This window comes from Amblyomma americanum, chromosome 1, assembly GCF_052857255.1.
Source record: "Amblyomma americanum isolate KBUSLIRL-KWMA chromosome 1, ASM5285725v1, whole genome shotgun sequence".
NCBI lineage: Eukaryota > Metazoa > Arthropoda > Arachnida > Ixodida > Ixodidae > Amblyomma > Amblyomma americanum.
In genome coordinates, this window is record NC_135497.1 from 324,477,963 (window position 1) to 324,496,683 (window position 18,721).

At 48.9% G+C, this 18,721-nt stretch overlaps 1 protein-coding gene across 2 annotated transcripts in view; it reads right to left on the reverse strand.

The window, feature by feature from the left end:
- The window catches only part of LOC144115429 (acyl-CoA Delta-9 desaturase-like), an 89,537-nt gene that overhangs the window by 22,151 nt on the left and 48,665 nt on the right, over window positions 1–18,721 (reverse strand). The window contains exon 1 of one of the 2 annotated variants that reach the window (XM_077649827.1): window positions 17,238–17,468. The exons of the other annotated variant lie outside the window; for it this stretch is intronic. Within the exon in view, the coding sequence (XP_077505953.1) occupies window positions 17,238–17,243 (6 nt within the window). The 5' untranslated portion in view covers window positions 17,244–17,468. Of the gene's footprint in view, window positions 1–17,237; window positions 17,469–18,721 lie in introns of those variants that run through there. 2 annotated transcript variants of the gene reach the window in all.

An 18,721-nucleotide genomic window follows, 5' to 3' on the forward strand; every position in this document is an offset into this window, starting at 1 on the left:
GTAGTAGTCAGAAAAGGGGATTGGAAGATTTCTGGCTCAAAAGCAGGGCGGTTAATAATAATAATAGGTTTTCTGGGGAAAGGAAATGGCGCAGTATCTGTCTCATATATCGTTGGACACCTGAACCGCGCCGTAAGGGAAGGGATGAGGGAGGGAGTGAAAGAAGAAAGAGAAATAGGTGCCGTAGTGGAGGGCTCCGGCATAATTTCGACCACCTGGGGATCTTTAACGTGCACTGACATCGCACAGCACACGGGCGGCTTAGCGTTTTTCCTCCACAAAAACGCAGCCGCCGCGGTCAGGTTCGAACCCGGGAACTCCGGATCAGTAGTCGAGCGCCCTAACCACTGAGCCACCGCGGCAGGTGGGCGGTTACGTAAGGTTACAAATTCAGGATTCAAAATTGTATTCAAAGAAAAATAGCGAATTTTTAGATAATACCGTTTAGTTGGACGGATTGTTGAAATATGTATAAAGAAAAAAAAAGTCGAGCATAGTGATAACTGCCACACCCCGTTTCAAAGGTGACCCTCCTATCTTCCATCCATTCATCCGAACGCGCGATCTTTTCTGTGCCCTTCATTCGCGTTGCTATGGCAATGACTCATTACAAGAGCCAATTACATGCTATCGAGAAGCAAAACGCATGCGGAAATAAACTGTCGACACTTTCAATGCCGCATACATGCATGCAAAGCATATATAGCACGCCAACATAGGCCGCCGTCGACTCACCTGCACGGCACACCGTAGACACGAGTACAGCAAGGGTACAAAAGAATGAAGCAAGCCAAATGGATGAATGATATGCGTAAAGGTGTTGATAATAATCGGTAAAATATGGTACTACAAACTGCCTAAACACACCGTCTTTTTCCTGACTAGGTAGTTTGTACAAAGCGCGGACAGTTACTGGCTTTAGAGTTAATTTATGCCTGTATAAGTGTCCAAGGAAACGCTCCAGTGCTGAAGCGAACAGCATGAGCTTTTCCCCGTCAAAGGACCCCCTTCCAGTCAATGGCGTCGGCCGATTTTCATCACCCTGCTAGCGTGTCAATGCAAGGAGTGCCAGTTGAAAGGGGATAGTACCCTCCCTCCATAAGCGGCGTTTACATGACGGGGTTGAGTTGAGGAGCTGAGTTGAAAACCGGTTACTGGGTTCACGGAAACAATGCAGAGTCGGGTCCGGGAGTCGAGGGAGCGAGTCCAGTCAACTCCGCTGCAAGGGTTGAGTTGACTCGATTGCCCCCAACGGCAGATAGCATGTAAACCGGATCGACTCTTAAGAGTCGGGTTGCTGGGAAGGGAGATGATAAATGCGAACCTTCCTCTTACGCCGTCGCGCCTCCGAGACAGTGTTGTTGTTCCGCGGTCTTGGGGGCTGCCATTGCCCTCTCCCACTGCTTGCTCGACGCTTGGTGTCGTGGCAGTTGAACCGGTCTCGACTCGCTAAAATCGAGTTCATGTAATCGCGCAGTCGTCGAAGTGGGCTGACCCTGCTCAACTCGATCCCCTAAATCGTCCCTCCGCGGTCGGGTTCATGTAAACGAGACTATAGTCGGGGATAGTCCTATCCCTGCATTATCGCGCCGCTCCCTGCATTGCCACGCTAGTATAGTAGGGTCATGAGAATCGGCCGACGCCATTGGCTGGTAGGAAGTCCTTTGACAGGGAAAAGTCTCTTCGTTCAGGAGTTGTATCTGACTATAGTTATGATGATCTATTCAACGCTTCGCAAGCTTTATATATTCTCGTCATCCCGGCACGTCTACAAACATGCCTCTCGATTTGCTGTCTATGGCGTAGTTGCGCAGAGAAGCAGTTTAAGTACACACATGAAAAAGTACGTGACGCACATAAAACGATATAGCAGTTATTTTGTTCATTATATAACCAGTTGCGCATGAATTTGTTTTTTAATAAAACAGTTGTGTGCAGGCACTGCCGAAGTCGACACAGTTTATGTTCAGTTTTTGCAGGAACACGGCGATTGTTTACAGCCAAGGTTTAGAACAGAAATGATCACAGAAATCCCCTCAAAGTGAACAACTAATCTGCACAGAAATAAAGTTTTTGTTATTTTCTCAAAAAGGAAGTCAAAAAAGGACGTTTTAGCGTTATGCGCCAATAAGGAAACTAGTTATGAAGCAGGAAAAACCGTGCTTGGCACACGCTGAACGCTCAAATTTTATTCCCTTTCGTATTGGGGGGACCTGAACGTTACACCCCGGTTAAACTTATGCTTGAAGCGCCGAAGACATGAAATAGAAATTAGTACAAACTAGACTATAAAAAAATTTATTCGCAATGAACAATAGGGACGTTAAGGGAGTACTCGGGAACGAAAGGATTCGAAAAGCAAAACCGGGAACTAACTGACTTTAACAGCCATTTCGCAGGTAATCCAAGCTCACTTCATTCCTCGATCTGTTTCTTGCCTCTCTTTCTGCGTCCTTGCCCCATATTTTGTCAGCAGTTCGGCGCACGAGAGACAGACGCGCTGATAGTTTACCTTTTTTTTTCTTAAGGCAATCCTGGGAAGCTCACAAGAGGAACACACGTTAGACTTGTGGCCAGCTAGCCTGCTGTGTTGTGCGAATGCGCAACAATTCATCGTAAGTAGCGTAACAAATGCTGTTTTGTCGATACTTAGATTTTTTAGCTTGGCACCCATTTAATCGGAGCACAGGCCGCGGGGACAGCGTCCAAAAAATCGGCCAAAGGATGGAATTACAGCGGCAGATGTAAAAAGAAAAACGTCTGCAGGGCAGCTACAGCCAAGAAAGCTGCACCAACCGAGTCGTTAAGCTTCCTGGAGCGAACGATAAGATGGAACGCGAATACGTGCCAGACACTCCGCGTCGTTGGCCCCCGCGGCTATTACGCAATACGCAGATGCGGAAGATTTCGGGCGGAGATTGTGATAAGCGGAGGAGAGCAAAACAAGCGGCCAAGCAAAAAGAAAACGAAAAAGATGTAGCAGGATGCTTGCGACTCTGGTCGGCGCATAACGTATAGAGACGCCTGTATGTTTTCGTGGAGGTACGGGTTCTTCGCAGAACCGCCTCGTGGGGGTTTAAAAGCGAGGTGCACTGCTCAATCTGAGTATTTCGCCAGTTAATCTATGCGGTCCTACTTTCCGGCTCCAATCCTCGGAAATATAATTTGTCGTTGTTGCTTCTCTCGGCGCTTGTTACCACTAACTGTGCACTGCACTTTCAGTTTTCACGCGTCACTTCTTCCTCCTATCAAGGCTGTGCCATCCACGTATGCTTTCAGGAAACTATCGAATTTCCCCTAGCCTCCCCCCCCCCCCCCCTCCGACTTCTCTGCAGAAAAGTGGGGAAAAAAGGTGTATTGAGGGCTTCCTTGCTTCCTGCAGGGACATGGTCCTGCACAGAAGGCGTCGTCGCCTCCTACCGGAAATGTTTCTCAAACCGGTTCCATTATGTGCGCCCACTACATGCAGCAAATGAATCCCTGCTTGAAAGGTGCGAATAAGCCTTGTTATCGGTAACACATCATGCCAATCCTAGACTGCGGCGCGCTCTCCGCTTTCGACCCACAGCTGCGGGGTGCGATTGTATAGACTGACAACGCCACAACAAAATCGTTCTTCCTCGGCAGCGATGCCTGTTTTGGCTATTATTTGCACCTCACAAACAAGTGAGCGAAGATAAATTAAGTTTTACAAAGGTTTGAATTATTACCTCGCCAAGCCTTCTGGTGCTTTTTCTTTAAGTTAACAGGACGACGACGCACCCCATGCCTTGAACCGTGAACATCAACGAGCGGCGCAGGGGCAGCACACGCGATGTTGGGATTCACAGTACGACAGTCACAGACTTGCACAACTTTCACAGTGTGCCGCAGTGTGTCCCTTGCGCAGATCTTTTTGTCTCCCTTTATGCGCCAACAGCTGCGTTAGGGAGCTGTTGAGGCGTTCATGGTGCACAGCTGTCCGCGTGGCACGCCGTACATGAAAAGTCCCGTGATCCCCTGCTGGTCAGTGAGAATTCGCAATGATAAGTGGGGCGCTAGTGACCTCGCTAACTTCACCTCTCCCTAACCTCGAATCCGTCTGTCTCACCTCACTCAACTTGAACTCAGTTCTCAGTGCCAACTGAAAAACATGCTTCAAACTGATTTCGAACGGGCTAATTACTGGTAAAGCACTTATAATTGTGGTAACTGTGACTGCAGACCCCGCTGCGGTGGCTCAGTGGTTAGGGCGCTCGGCTACTGATCCGGAGTTCCCGGGTTCGAACCCGACCGCGGCGGCTGCGTTTTTATGGAGGAAAAACGCTAAGGCGCCCGTGTGCTGTGCGATGTCAGTGCACGTTAAAGATCCCCAGGTGGTCGAAATTATTCCGCAGCCCTCCACTACGGCACCTCTCTCTTCCTTTCTTCTTTCACTCCCTCCTTTACCCTTCCCTTACGGCGCGGTTCAGGTGTCCAACGATATATGAGACAGATACTGCGCCATTTCCTTTCCCCCCAAAACCAATTAAAATAAAAAAACGGGCATCATGGGGCCGAAGGGGAACCCCGCATCTTGCATAATGAGGTTCGCCATCATTTATGAGCGAGTGGGCTTTGGTGACATTCGGGAAGAGCGAAATTAAAACGTTCCACTTTCGCAGCTGTATAGTATCATTCATTCGACAAAAGCGACTTCCTCTTAATTTGAACTACTCCTTTTCTTTCGATGGAAAAGCCAGGCTATAGTTTAGGCACTATGTTTGGCGAAGAACAGCTCCTGCAGATAAGAGCCCTTCGCAAAAGCTAGAATTCGGTAGCAAAGGAAAGCCGTTGGGGTATATGGGGTTCAACGTACCCGTAGCTGCACGCGGGAGCCATGAGGGACACCGTCGCGCAGAGCTGCGTATGAATTTCGGCCGCCTGGGGTTCGCTAACATCCACTGACCTTGCACAGCACGTGATCGCTGATACAGTTGGCCACCCCAGAATGTGACAGCCGCGGTCAGCATTCGATCCCGCGATCTACGGCTCAGAAGTCGAACACCACTAATTTATAGCCACCGTGGCGGGTACATCTAGGAATGTAGGACAGGCTTCGAGCCTTCGTAGAATACCGGAATTTTGCTGGGGCATCCAGTGATAAACTATAATCTACAAGTAATTCAACGGCGAGAATTCGCTGCCACGAAGCAGTGTAAACAAGGATAAACTGAAAAAATTAGCTGTGGCTTAAACTTTGGTTAACCCTGGTGAGAAGCGGAGGCTTTCTTTGCATTGCTACGCTCACAAACGCCACACACACAGCCAAACGGATTGCCTGTAAAGCGTCGATGAAATGCCCGATGCCCAGATTGTTAGGACGTCAGTAGGCTACGTGACCTGCCACGTGACACCTGTCACGTGGCTGCACTGGTGCTGCCCTCTTGAAAACCTAGCGTAGTGAAGCTTTCGCTTCAATAAAAAAATATATGGTCATGTATACATGACAGGATGTACCATGTGACGTGCTTTTCCAGAAATCAAAATGTTACGAATGACACTTATAGTGTAATAAAGACGGCCTCTTGCTCCGGCTTGCACTGCTGAAGCTGCGCTCTGAAATACCCCTTGGCGGGCGGCAGGACGCGCCTGTGAGGATGGATGGATGGATGGATACGGCTGAACCCTTTACATCGGGCGGTGGCTCAAGCCACCTAGCCATGTCTTGTGAAATTTTACTCCTGTCTTGCTTTTAGCCACCAATCAGATAACCTTCGCTTGGTTACTTCTAACCTCTTAAAATCCACTTTCCCCTCACTATCCCTAAACCCCAATGCCTTGGGTAAGTCAGCCCCGCTGCCTTCCACTGTAGGGTGAAGCCCTTTACAGAAAAGTATCAAGTGTTCAGCCGTTTCCTCCTCCTCTCCGCACGCAATGCACAAAGTGTCTATCTCCTGGTACCTGACTCTATACGTCTTAGTCCGCAAAACTCCAGTCCTGGCCTCAAACAGCAAAGAACTTCCCCTACAATTATCATAGATATTTTCCTTGACAATTTCCTGTTTAAAGGTCCGGTATGTTTCCAGTGCCGATTTCGTCAGCATCCCTGTTTTCCACAACGCTCTCTCTGTTCCTTTAACCTTTTTCTTAACCGATAATTGCTGATTTGCCCCCTTACTGCTGTCCAGATATTTGCTTGTCAATTTTCTAGTTCGCTTTCTCCATTTCGTGTCAACATTCTTTATATACAGGTATCTGAAAACTTTCCTAGCCCACCGCTTTTCCTCCATCCTTCTCAATCTAACCTCAAATGCTATCTTACTGCTAGCCTCTCTGCTCTCGAAAGACGCCCATCCCATATCCCCCTGTACCCCCTGATTTGGTGTATTGCCATGTGCTCCCAAAGCTAACCTCCCTACTCCCCGTTGCCTAATTTCCAGCCTTGCTTGAACATCTGGCCTCATACACAGGACCGCATTCCCGAAGGTCAGGCTAGGGACCATCACCCCTTTCCAGATCCCTCTTGCCACCTCATACCTATTGTAATTCCACAGTGCCCTATTTTTCATGACAGCTGCATTCCTACTAGCTTTATTCATTACATATTTTTCATGCTCTGTCAGATACTCAGCACTGTTATTTATCCACACCCCAAGATACTTGTACTCATTCACTACTTTTAGCACGAACTCCTGTATTCTATGCTCGCCGCCCTCTTCATTAAATATCATGACTGCAGATTTTTCCTTACTATACTTGAAGCCTAATCTATCTCCCTCTGTACTGCATATGTCTAACAACTTCTGCAGGTCTTCCTTGTTGTCAGCCATTATCACTATATCGTCCGCGTATATTAGTCCCGGTAATGTCTGTTTAATCAATTCCCCTTGCTTGAAAAAAGATAGGTTGAAGCCTAGTCCACTCCCCTCTAGCTTGGCTTCCAAACCTTGCAGGTACAACATGAACAACAAAGGGGACAGAGGACATCCTTGTCTAAGCCCCCGCTGTATCTCTACAGGCCCTGATACATTTTTTTCCCATTTTATGAGCACTCTGTTACCTCTATATATATCTTTTAAAAGATTAATTACTCCATTTTCCACATCCAATGTGCCCAATATGTCCCACAAATGCTCCTGAGTAACGTTGTCATAGGCTCCCCTAATATCCAGAAATGCTAGCAATAAGGGCCTATGTTCCTTTTCCGCAATTTCTATACACTGTGTCAATGAAAATAGATTGTCCTCCAACCTCCTTTGTTTCCGGAACCCATTCTGTAGTTCCCCTAACACCCCCTCGTTCTCCACCCAAGCCTGCAGTCTATCCTTTATAATTTGCATCACCACCCTGTAAACCACAGATGTCACTGTTATGGGGCGATAGTTACTTACGTCTGCTTTGTCCCCCTTTCCCTTATATATCATGTTCATTCTACTTAATCGCCATTCATCGGGGACTTTCTCATCCACTATCATTTTGTTCACTACCTGTATTAATGTTTGCTTGGATTTTGGTCCTAACTTCTTTATCAACATAATCGGGATCCCATCTGGTCCTGTTGATGTGCCACTAGGAACCTTCTTCTCTGCCCTTTCCCACTCTCCTTGCTCAAGTGAAGCTATTGCTGTAACCGGTCTATCCTCCTTCGATAAACTATGTACCACGTGCTCTGCTGAAAATTTTTCCGTCATCCTTGTTCCTATGTGTTTTATTGCTTCATCCCCTTCTAGTCGAATACCCTCATCTGTAACAATAAACCTTTGTTCTAGCCTAGTTTTATTAATCATTGCATTTAGATGTTTCCAGAATTTTTGGGCTGCTTTTCTATCCTTTTTATTTACTTTTGACATCCATTGGGCACCCTTTCTTCTAATTTTCTCATTAATCAAATAGGATGCGTCCCTTCTACACTTTATGAAGGTATCCCATTTTCTGTCTACTTCGGGTTTTGGTTCCCCCCTCTTCTTGGAATATCTGTGTTCTCTGGATGCTTCCTTGCGCTTTTCTATTGCCCTCTTGACCTCCTCATCCCACCAACTCTTGGGTTTGCGTCTTTTCCCTTTTAACTTTACTCGCACCTTAGCTAGCTCTAGCTCCAGTAATCGAGTTAATTTGGTATAAGTCCATTCTGTTTCACTATCCTCAAAAATTACTTTCTCGATTCTTTTGGCTGCTACTTCCAATTGCTTTTCTGAGTAAAAATTTCCCCCTGATTGTTCATCTTGCTTCAGTCCTACATTGCTTTTTCCTCTGAAGCTCAACTTGATACGCTTGTGGTCACTACCTAGACTTCTGGAACCATCTTCATCTATGCTCATTACCCCTAATCTGTTATACATCCTCTGTGACATTAGTGCATAATCTATCGTCGAGTGCAGACTCCCCGCCTCCCATGTTATGAGCCCTTCACACTTCTCGGTGCTGTTGCATACAACTAAATCATGCCTGTCACACATGTCCTGCAGCATGCTTCCTGTCGAATCCGTGTACCCATCCAGGTCTTCTATGTGTGCATTCATGTCACCTAATATAATTATCTCGCCCTGTCCTCCTAGCTCATCAATGTCGCTTGCAATACATTCTAACATTTTCCTGTTTTCCTCTCTGGCATTGACCCCTGTCCACAGGTATACAAAGCCAAGGAGTGTTAGCTTGCCTGCCACTGTTCCTTTTAGCCATAAATGTTCCCTGCATCCCAGTCTAACCCTTTGAAAATTCATACTTTTATGAATGAATGCCCCAATTCCACCTCCCTTTCTGCTGCCCTCTGTTCTATTGCAATATTCCCATGCGTAGTCTGGGTTACAGGGTGGTTGCTCCATGTCTCTAAGATGTGTTTCCGCTAAACCATATACCATTAATTCCTCCTGTCTTAACTGTTCTTCTATTTCCTCCCATTTCAGTCTATTCCTGCCACCTTGCATGTTAATGAAACCTATATCTGAATTAACTTGGCCCTGGCGCTTGCGTCTCTTTCTTCCCCTATGGTTCCATTGTCCGTTTGATCTTAATTCTTCCTTCTCTACACTGGTTCCATCAGAGCTCTGGGTCCCCCCAAAAAAGCTGTTGCCTGGCGACCAATCCTACTACCCACCTTCTTGCCAGTGGCACCACCGTAGTGGATGCCATCCTGTGCAAAAGGGTGGGGCCTAACCTCATACACTTCCCTGTTCACCTCCATCACCTCGTATCTTAGTCGTCGACTCAATAGCCTAATTACCCGATTAGTCTCCACGACCCTCCTTTCCGTTTCGCGAGCCTGTCTCTGGACCTCTGGGATTGTGCATATGGTCACATGCACACTCCCAGAGGCCTCTCTAAGCCTACGCATCCCCACCTCCAACTGCGTCTCAAGATTCTGGCTCCTCCCCTGCAGTACATCATTGAGACCAGCATGGATGACCACAAGGTGTTCGCCATCCATGCTGCCCACCACCACCTCCCGGGCTCTGGCCATTGCATCCACCATGCACTTTCCCGACTGAGCCTCCACCTGCACCCGCCTGTCTGCCTTCACTGCCGTCAGAACGCCTCCCTCAACCCTCGCTACATTCGAGTCCCCGACCACAAGAACTCTCCTGCGCCCCAAACGTTCGCTTCCTAATTCCATCTGTTGGCCTCCGGATCGCTCTAGCTGCCTCTCCTGCCGCTGTACGCTATTGTCGCGAGTTTCCATGCCCGCTTTAACCTTTTTCATTGCGTTCTCATTTTTCTCACACGATGCTCGCTGCACTACAGCACTGTACGATTGACGAGCCTCGTCCCCCGCCTGACACTTCTCCGAACTGGGGTGCCCAGCCGGCCGCGACCTGAGCGCTTCAACCTGTTTTTCTAGTTGGATCCGCTTTTCCCGCTCTTCTTTAATCTCGCCCACCATTCGCTTCAACAGGGCGGCCTTATTCTCCTCCTTTTTAATCAAATCGGCGACCTGGGCTTCCAGCTTAATCCGTGCCTCTCGTTCGACCTGCCAGTCCGCATTAAGTGCATTAAACCCAGCTTCCCATTCCCCTTTTAACGCATGAACGGCGTCCCCAAACCGCTTGCACATCTTACACACGAAGCTAGCCTCATCCGCCTCGGCTAAGCTCCCGAACCCAGTCTCATCTAAGTAACACCAACGGTCGCACTCCTGGCACTGTACTAACTCCCCGTCCTCGTCCTCCTTAACTTTCCTAGCTTGCCGACCCATCGTCCGGCCGGCTACGCCTTGTGAAAGCCCGCCAAAATTCCTATGCCGATAGCCCTCGACCCTGCGCAACGTAAAAACCCGCTAAAAATTATTCTCACACACCTCCGCTGGCCTCCCTACCCTTAACTCGGTTTAAAACTACCGCCCGACAGCATGTATAAAGTGTAAATACCAAAAACACTTAGCTTCGGACGTAGTCGCTGCAGCTCCCAGCCACGTTGCTCCCAGACCAAACGTATAAGCGCAACGCCGCACACACCGCCACCCTGCTCCCTGTTTCGAGGTTCGAAACTAAAAGCTACAACTGAGGGGTGCTCGCGGGTCAAACGAACCCCTGAACAAAGGGAGGCAGGGGAAGGAGCAGTGCACCCGGCTTCTCTAATAAGCGTGTCGAAGGGCGCCAACTGAGGTCCTCTCTGCAACATTTTGGAAGGGGGGAGGGGGGGGGGGGGGTCATAACCGGATTTTCCGGACAACAGGATTGTCTTCCTCGTGCGGCGGCGACATGCACATATACGTGTTCCACATACGAGGTGAGAGATAATAGACAGTTTTAGTTTCACGTACGTAGAGGGTTCACGTACGCAAACGTGAGAAGTCTACGTAGCCTGCACGCAGGTCGTTTGACCCTTATAGTTACACGTACGCGAAACACGCCGCGCGTTACGCCTAGCGCCATCTACTAAGAAACACAGACACTGGTTGTAGCCTAAATCATCCAAGAAAAGTCTTTAAGCCAAGCCATTCATAGCGAGACCGTTGCTATGACGACGACCAGCGCTACTTCGTCAGGCTTAGCAGCTGAAAAATCGCCCTTCTGTCTGAAAAACAAAAGCTATTTATCGCTTGAAACCTTACGCGAAGGTACGAATGGGCAAATCGTAGGCGAATACAACAGTTTAGAACACGATATCGCCTCGAGGGATTAGCGACGAAGCTTTTATCGCTGCGAAGCGGCGGGGGGGAGGGCGCCGCCATGTTTGTCAACGCTACGTACGCAAGCAACGCAAAGACCGCAACGTAAAAATCCGAATCTCACGTACGTACGTGAGACTCGCGCAGACCCTTTGCGTTCTGCGCATGCGCACTGGTCACCCGTAAGAGCTCTACGTACGTGAAGCCTCTACGTACGTGAAACTAAAACTCTCTAATGCTTGTCCTAGGCTTTTGGCAAACACGTGTTTAGATTTACTAGCGAGTTAGCGTACGCTTCGAAAAATAAAGGACTGTCCAAAATCAACAAGCATATCTGCGCCATTATTTTACACATCTGGGGAATACGCGGAAGACGATAATTTCTGATGCGAAACCAGTGTCCGTATACTAAAGCATGTGCTTTGTTTTAGCATTGCGATTAGGTATACGTGGTCCAGGCCACCTGGAAAGGCCGGAAGAATAGGGAATACACAAATTGGTATTGTCATAATGCGCAAAAAAAGGTGGCAGCGAAAAAAAAAAGGAAAGTGACGCGAACACAGCGGTGACTATCACGAGTTTTCTTTTTTTTTGCGCAAACACAATTTATAAGCCCCCGGGTTCGAACCCGACCGCGGCGGCTGCGTTTTTATGGAGGCAAAACGCTAAGGCGCCCGTGTGCTGTGCGATGTCAGTGCACGTTAAAGATCCCCAGGTGGTCAAAATTATTCCGGAGCCCTCCACTACGGCACTTCTTTCTTCCTTTCTTCTTTCATTCCCTCTTTTATCCCTTCCCTTACGGCGCGGTTCAGGTGTCCGCCGATATGAGACAGATACTGCGCCATTTCCTTTCCCTAAAAACCAGTTATTATTATTATTAATTTATAAGCCACTACGTTGTCTAAAGCGCTGTCTAAAAGCCCAAAGAAAAAAATACGCAAAGTAAAACGTAAACAAAACCCGGAACCACGCGGGCGGAAAACGCTACACAGATCTGCATGAAAGCTCACGTCAGAAGTAACCAAGACACCTGCTGAGTGGATGCGCATACACTTTATCTGTAAGGACGGCTGACTGATGCAAGCAGCGCCTAGTCTTTTAACCAGGTGAGAGCGTACGTCGTGCTGGTGCCCTTTCCCTCGCCTACTTAGTCGCTTATTGCACTATGTTGAACCATGAAATCCCCCAAACTCGCCCGGCTATCTCTCCTGCTGCCTTGATTATGGTCTAAACCAAGATATTTACCGACTAAATAATTAAACAAACTTATAACACATGCTTTTGCGCACCTGAGATACATCAGTGGTGCGGGTGAGGCTTTCTCCTATCAGCCTCAACCTACCATCTGCGAAGTGAACGGCAGTATCATCAAAAATATATCCACTTCTCAACGTTTCCGTCACAACCCCGAGCTTCAAGCGTCAAATTTCGAAATCAATTTACCTCTGGCGCACCTTCGATATGAGCATCTTAATTCGAGTATGCGCCTCGAAAAAAGTAACGATCCCATAAAATGCACACAAAATGCTCATCAGCTACGCGTCCGAGATGATTGCTCTTGCACTGCTTCACCTCTTGGTTGCACAGCACTTGTCCAAAATATTAAACGCGCAGAAGCGGTGTACTTTTGGTATAAAAAACGCCTGATGTCTAATAACTAGTTCGTGCCAGAGATAGCAAAGATGCTATGTTCTGATGCTCTTCTGCGAAGGCCTTCTGCGAAAGCCACGCAGCGACCCCGATTTGCTTGCACGACAGAATCGCAACTATTCTAGTCACGACTACTGCAAGACGACTGGCTAACGTTTTTTTTTATCTGCAGCGTAGTGATTGGTGAGAAGCATATCGTGTACTACAACTGAGCAAACACCGCCCGGATATGAGCTTGAATTTCTTGCGCTGACTGTTCAGAAGCAAGAGCCCTAAGACCCTTGAACTAAAATTATTGCTCCGAGCGTACACCCTGACCCATTTTAAGGCGTTGTCGAAGTAATGAAACGTCAGTACAACGCAGTTTCCTGACCACCCTCGTTCGTACTTCTACTTCCTCATTTTCATTTTTCCCAAACCAGGGGCACAATCCCTGCCTTGAAAACAGCCATCGCGGAGCTGTCACGCGCCTGCTTTATGGAAACACGAATTTCCGCGCACGCGCCAACATTTTTTCCTCCGAAACCGCTCTCTCCCTTAAACCTCACTGCTTTTTGTTCTTTTGCTTTTTCGGCGCGCAGACATTTCCATTCGCAACATGGGATGCCGTTTAGTACGCTTGCGCCATCGAAATAATCTCGAACTTTATCTTTTTCCTGGTAAACAGCAGCTCAGAGGTGGTGTGCTGGCGGCGGCACGCTCCGCACGTCATAGAGACCGCTCCTTCCTCATTCTGTCGGCGATGTCTTGGCCAACGCCGCCACCTCCGGCGTGTATCTTTCAGCTCCCGCCGTCTCCTTCACGCCGTGAGCTCTCGCCCCGTTCGCTGTTTCGCCGAGTTGACGACACAGTCTGTCAAGGGAACTAGCCTCGCCTGCTTAATTTCCTTTGTTTTTTTTTTATCACCGTTTTTATCCCGCCGTCCGTTTTAGACCGAGGTAGGCCGCGTGAGATCAGGAGCAAGGAGAGATGCGGACTGGCACTCTTCATCTCGTTTTGTTTTGCGTACTGCAGGTGAGCCGTTTAAATGGCACATCAGTCTAACACCCGTGTTACACGGGCGTTTTCAACGGCAGTTCAATTGACTCGCAGTTGAACTGAACGGCAGTTAGCGGTGTTATACGGCAGTGCTAAATGTCGTTGAAATCTCAACCGCAGTTGAGTTCGACTGAGATCGGGGATCCCAGTTGAACGGCCAACTGACAAGATGGCGACCTACGGACCGAAAAACTTATTGGATTGCCTTGGCTCAGTGTGCTTCGGCACGCGCAAATTTCCACTCCAAAGCAAACAATACACAAAAAGAATTGTCACTATATGAAAGAGTATATACACTACGATCATTTACAACAAGAAAAAATGCATACACTGCTTTTTTCTTATTTTCAGTTCCCTCTAGGCGCGAGGTCATGTGGTTAGAGTGCTAACTGAACTGAACGCGAAGTGCTCGTGTGACAGCTGGCGATTGCAGTTGCGTTCAACGGCAGTTGAAATCCTCAACTGGTGGTTAACTGAACTGCCGTTGAAAACGCCCGTGTAACAGATGTATAAATAGCGTCAGCTTGATGAAAAGGTGCGAGAAGACCGTTACCAGACATTCGAGGCACGGTAAGCTTGGCCTTGGGGTGTTCTAGTGCAGATGGAACCGCATTAGACCACCAAAGGCGGATTGGTTTTAATGCAACACAAGGCTTCGTATCACACACGTGGGCTGAATCAATGGCCTTCCATGCGCACGGTTAAGCTGGAGACGAGCGCTAGTTCAGATGTCCGGGCAAATCACCTTCGAATAAAACTGCCAGCTTTGAACTGTCCATCGATTCTTGTGAAGGTTGTGAAAACATTCTTAGCACAGTTGCGCTAAGTGTCCCAACAAAAGATGGACGCCTCTTCCGAGTTCCACCGTGCTTTAGTTGAGCGGCATTATTTTAAGCTAAGTACGGAATGACGTGAGCGTACACCCTCTCTACGGAAAAAAAAAAAGAAATACTCAGGCTTTTACATCAGACACTTACACCGAGCTGTATGCGTGACTGAAAAGGGGGGAAGCTCACGTTAACTCCGACCCCCCGGTTTCTTTGACACGCGCAGGAACCTTAGCAAACGGAGTTTTTGCATCTCTCGCAGTTCGACAACATGGCCGCCGCGTCAGAGTTCCAACCCTCCCACTGAAAGCAGAAGGCCGCCGACTTGTGAACATCGAGAACAGAAGGCAGTATGCCGCGCTGGCACAGTGGAAGCGAGGAGAAAGTTTTTTTTTTTCGTTTACTTTCTGCGATTTCGCCTGGCATTGTAAGGACGAAGCAGCAAGTGCTAAAGTCAATGTTGCGGGGAAGAAGTATAATGCCAGAGCTTGTCAGCGGTCGTAAATTGGTCACGACTGCTGACTGTTAGCCCTGATAAGTAGTACCTCGCTGTGCTCTTCGACCTGCGCATTAGGGTTTACACGTTGGAAACAGAAGGAGAAACGATAACGAACCTCTACTTCGCAATACTGTTCCTCTTCACATTAGAAAACTTGACACGAAAATGAATAGAAAAGGATAAAATTTGACTGCGTTCATCAACGCTCGGAAATGTACAAATGAGAAGATTCATTGAGCATCGTTCAAAGATTTACGCTGCGACAACACAAGGCTTATGTGCGCAATTGGAGGGAGCGACCAGCGCAAACATTAGTGCATTCAGAGCCGAGACATTCTATGCTGCATTTCGAGAGATTATATCGTGGAAGTGCAGAATTGTTCTCCAGGGAAGATAGTATTCCCGTGCCTCTGTGGAAAAAGAACCCCCTGTTCAACAGGCTGGATGCACCTTGGTTGAACGAAACAGCCCGTTAGAACCGACTAAATGAGCTCGCAGATTCGGACGTGTACTTTTTCACCGCAGACCTCCTTTCACTGGCTTTCCTATGCAGCCTTTGCTTTTACGGGGAAAGCATCAAGTGTTATTTCATGAAGCAGATGAGGTGCAATGGATACGGTGCTGCCAGTGGTTTGGCCCTCTAGACAGCATACCTCTAAACAAAACAACTGGTCTTTGTTAGTTTTTTCTTCGCGGCTCTAAAAGTCCATTGTTTTCAGTTAATGAAGTGTTACACTTTTTTTCTCACTTTTATTTGCGGGGGTTGGAGGATATGGTTCATTCGGCAAACTTCCAAGCGTTTCACGGACAGGAGTTCTTGCCAACAGTAAGCCTGCCGCCTTGAATACGGATGCTACAGTTAACAGTGATATGCTCTTGCTTATGCTATCGAGAACGCTCCCAGAAACTTGTTCGCTTATCTGAGCTCACACGTCATTAACGAGGCGCAAACATTTTCAAGTAGAAACCAACGAACGTACTCTGTGTTGAGAGCTTGCGCAACGGTGCAGACGCTTGGCGTCGTATGCCAAAACCTTGCATGCCATTACATAGACCTACATAGCAAACGAAACGCAGATCGGTGAGCAAGCGAAAGACACGAAATTAAGGAAACGTAAAAAATGAGTCAGACCTCTCAACGTGGTTTGGTCAGTTGTCACGTTGCTAGGTCATGACTTCGAGTGGAAGGCACCTATCAATAAAACTAGAATAACACCAAAACGCAGTGCCTTTGAATCGACGACTAGGAAAATTCTTTTACGAGGGGTTCTCCGCAAGGCTATATTCAAACGAAAAAGTTGTCGTACTCATGCACGCGACAGACCTCAAATTTATTGTGGAAAACGAAAAGCAACAGAAAGAAGGAATGCATTCAGGTCCGACGAGGCCGTAAGCTGATGCTTCACATGACCCGTGTTAACCCCGTAGCTGCCTTCAGATCGCGCGTGAGTCGAGCCGTGACAAGCAGGGAATGTGTAGCTCAGCAGTGTCCATCCCTAGCTCGCGTTCGGTAAAAAGAGGCACCCAACAAACGAACAAGTTTTTCGACGAACTTGAATGCTGTTGTAGTGAACCCTGCTATGACCAACACCGTGCCGCTCGTACCGGCCCTCCCTTCTGCGTTCTGAGAAACCGGTATAAACGCAGAACGAAAACGAGTTTTTGGCACAATATACACTATCAGAGAAGCTGTTTCACAAAATTTCGAGGATCGTCAATTTTATGCGTTCCTTCCACACCTATACAAGAGTCGTGATCGACACAAGCCGGACGCTATATCGCTTCGCTCGCCACGTGAACAAGAACAGTCTGTTATAACTCCAATTTGAAAGCTATTGCTATAGTAATGTCACCGCTTTTGCTTCCCATTGGAGACAGACTTGCCTTTGAGCTCTACGACAGTCATCGAAGAAAGAAAGTCTCGCATCAGCAAGAAGCACGGGAGCTCTGCAGTTACAAGAGCAAAAGCCCACGGTCGGACCGACAGCGAGGCTCCTCTGAGAGAACGCCTCAGCGTGGCCCGGCACCATCGCCGCATGCACAAGCCACGGGCTCACACTCACAGCCGAGAGCCATCGCATGCGGGGCCGTAGAGGACCACGCAGCCGCAGCAGGGAAGCATAGGGCGAGCCCTAGTCGCAGTCGAAGGATCTCTTACCGACATCTCCGCGACGTGCGTTACACCTATCCGGGACTCGTGAGGAGGTGTAGGGCCTAGCTCGGGGAGGTTGACTGCGGCGACGGGTCCGAGCGGAGTGAGGTATAGTCCAAGAGCGGAGTGGCCTACGGTACGATCGCGGTCTCTCTCGGCGGTGTTCTCCCGGCGACGAGGTGGAAGAACTGTGCGCCACGCTCGCCGTCGGTACGCGTTAACATATTTGGCAGAAGTGCATTTAATGGAGGAAAAAATACGAACGCGTCCAGCACACGCGGGCGCGCGCAAACAGGCGCCAATGTGCAAGCGCATCGCTCAACTCCCCACCTTCTCTCACCTCTCCCCTTCTCCCACCCTCGCACACATCGGCGGATGGGGATAGGTCTCGGACACGAACGCTCCGAAATGCATCGGCAGATTCCTCGTCAATGTGACGAGGAGGAGGGCTCGGTGGGCGGGCGAAGGGAGGCGTCTAATGGAAGGATTAACGAGGGGGGAGGAAAGGTTGGGGGAGGTAGGCGGAAGAGGAGCACAGGCGAGGAAGAGAGCTGTCACGTGCGTTTCAGTGTGAGAAAATTTATTCACCCTCACAGCGGGCGACGACGGCGGTCGGACGAGCACGGGCTGCCGTGGTTCTGCGCGACTTGTCAACGGCCACCGAAGGCACTGATGAAGCGGCACAGTGGGCCAGACTCTAAATGACTGACACGTGCTCACCGCGTTTCATTCCCTGCTGCTCGCCTTACCTTGCCCGCGGCGTGCATTGCGGCTATTGTTCCCGTGCTCCTAGTGATTTGCTACTGCAAGGACACCGTCCGCCGGCTTCGTTACTAATATATTACGTTGATTTCCTTTCCTCTCTTCGACGTGTGCAGCCAAATCGCGAGCCGCATCAAGCGTGCAGTGACGCAAGCGGTTCACGCAAGCGCGTGTACCGTGTCTTCACGCGCGAATAATCTTTTCCCTCTTCATAATTTGTTCTCCCGCTCCATTATTTCTTTCTGGCTGGCTCACTTTCCTGCTATCGATTACGAAACAATGCATTCGTCAGTGTAAGGCCTAGAAGGAAAGATCAGCAGTACACGCGACGGTAATGCCGAGACAGCTGCAGGCATCGGCACACGAGGGAACGCTCTCTGGCGCGCCTTTCACGGCCCGCACAATGGACGCCAACCGTGGGCACAAAAGTGGCGCACACCGTCCTCGAGTACTACACGGTTTCAACAGCCTCGTGACAGCGCTTCTGGGTACAACTGTTGAAAAAGATGCACAGCCCAAGGGGTTTTCTTCAAAGTCGTGTTGCGGGGCCCTTGTGCCCCGCCGCAGCGGTGAGAGCGAGAGTTGCGCTCTCCTTCCAAATATTTCGAACGCCGACGACGCAGAACGAGCCGCACAGCTCGGTCCAGCAGCGAATCCGACGGGCCGCATACTTTTGGCGAAGATTCTTCACACATGCACGCACATTTTCCAGTGGGCGCTCACATACG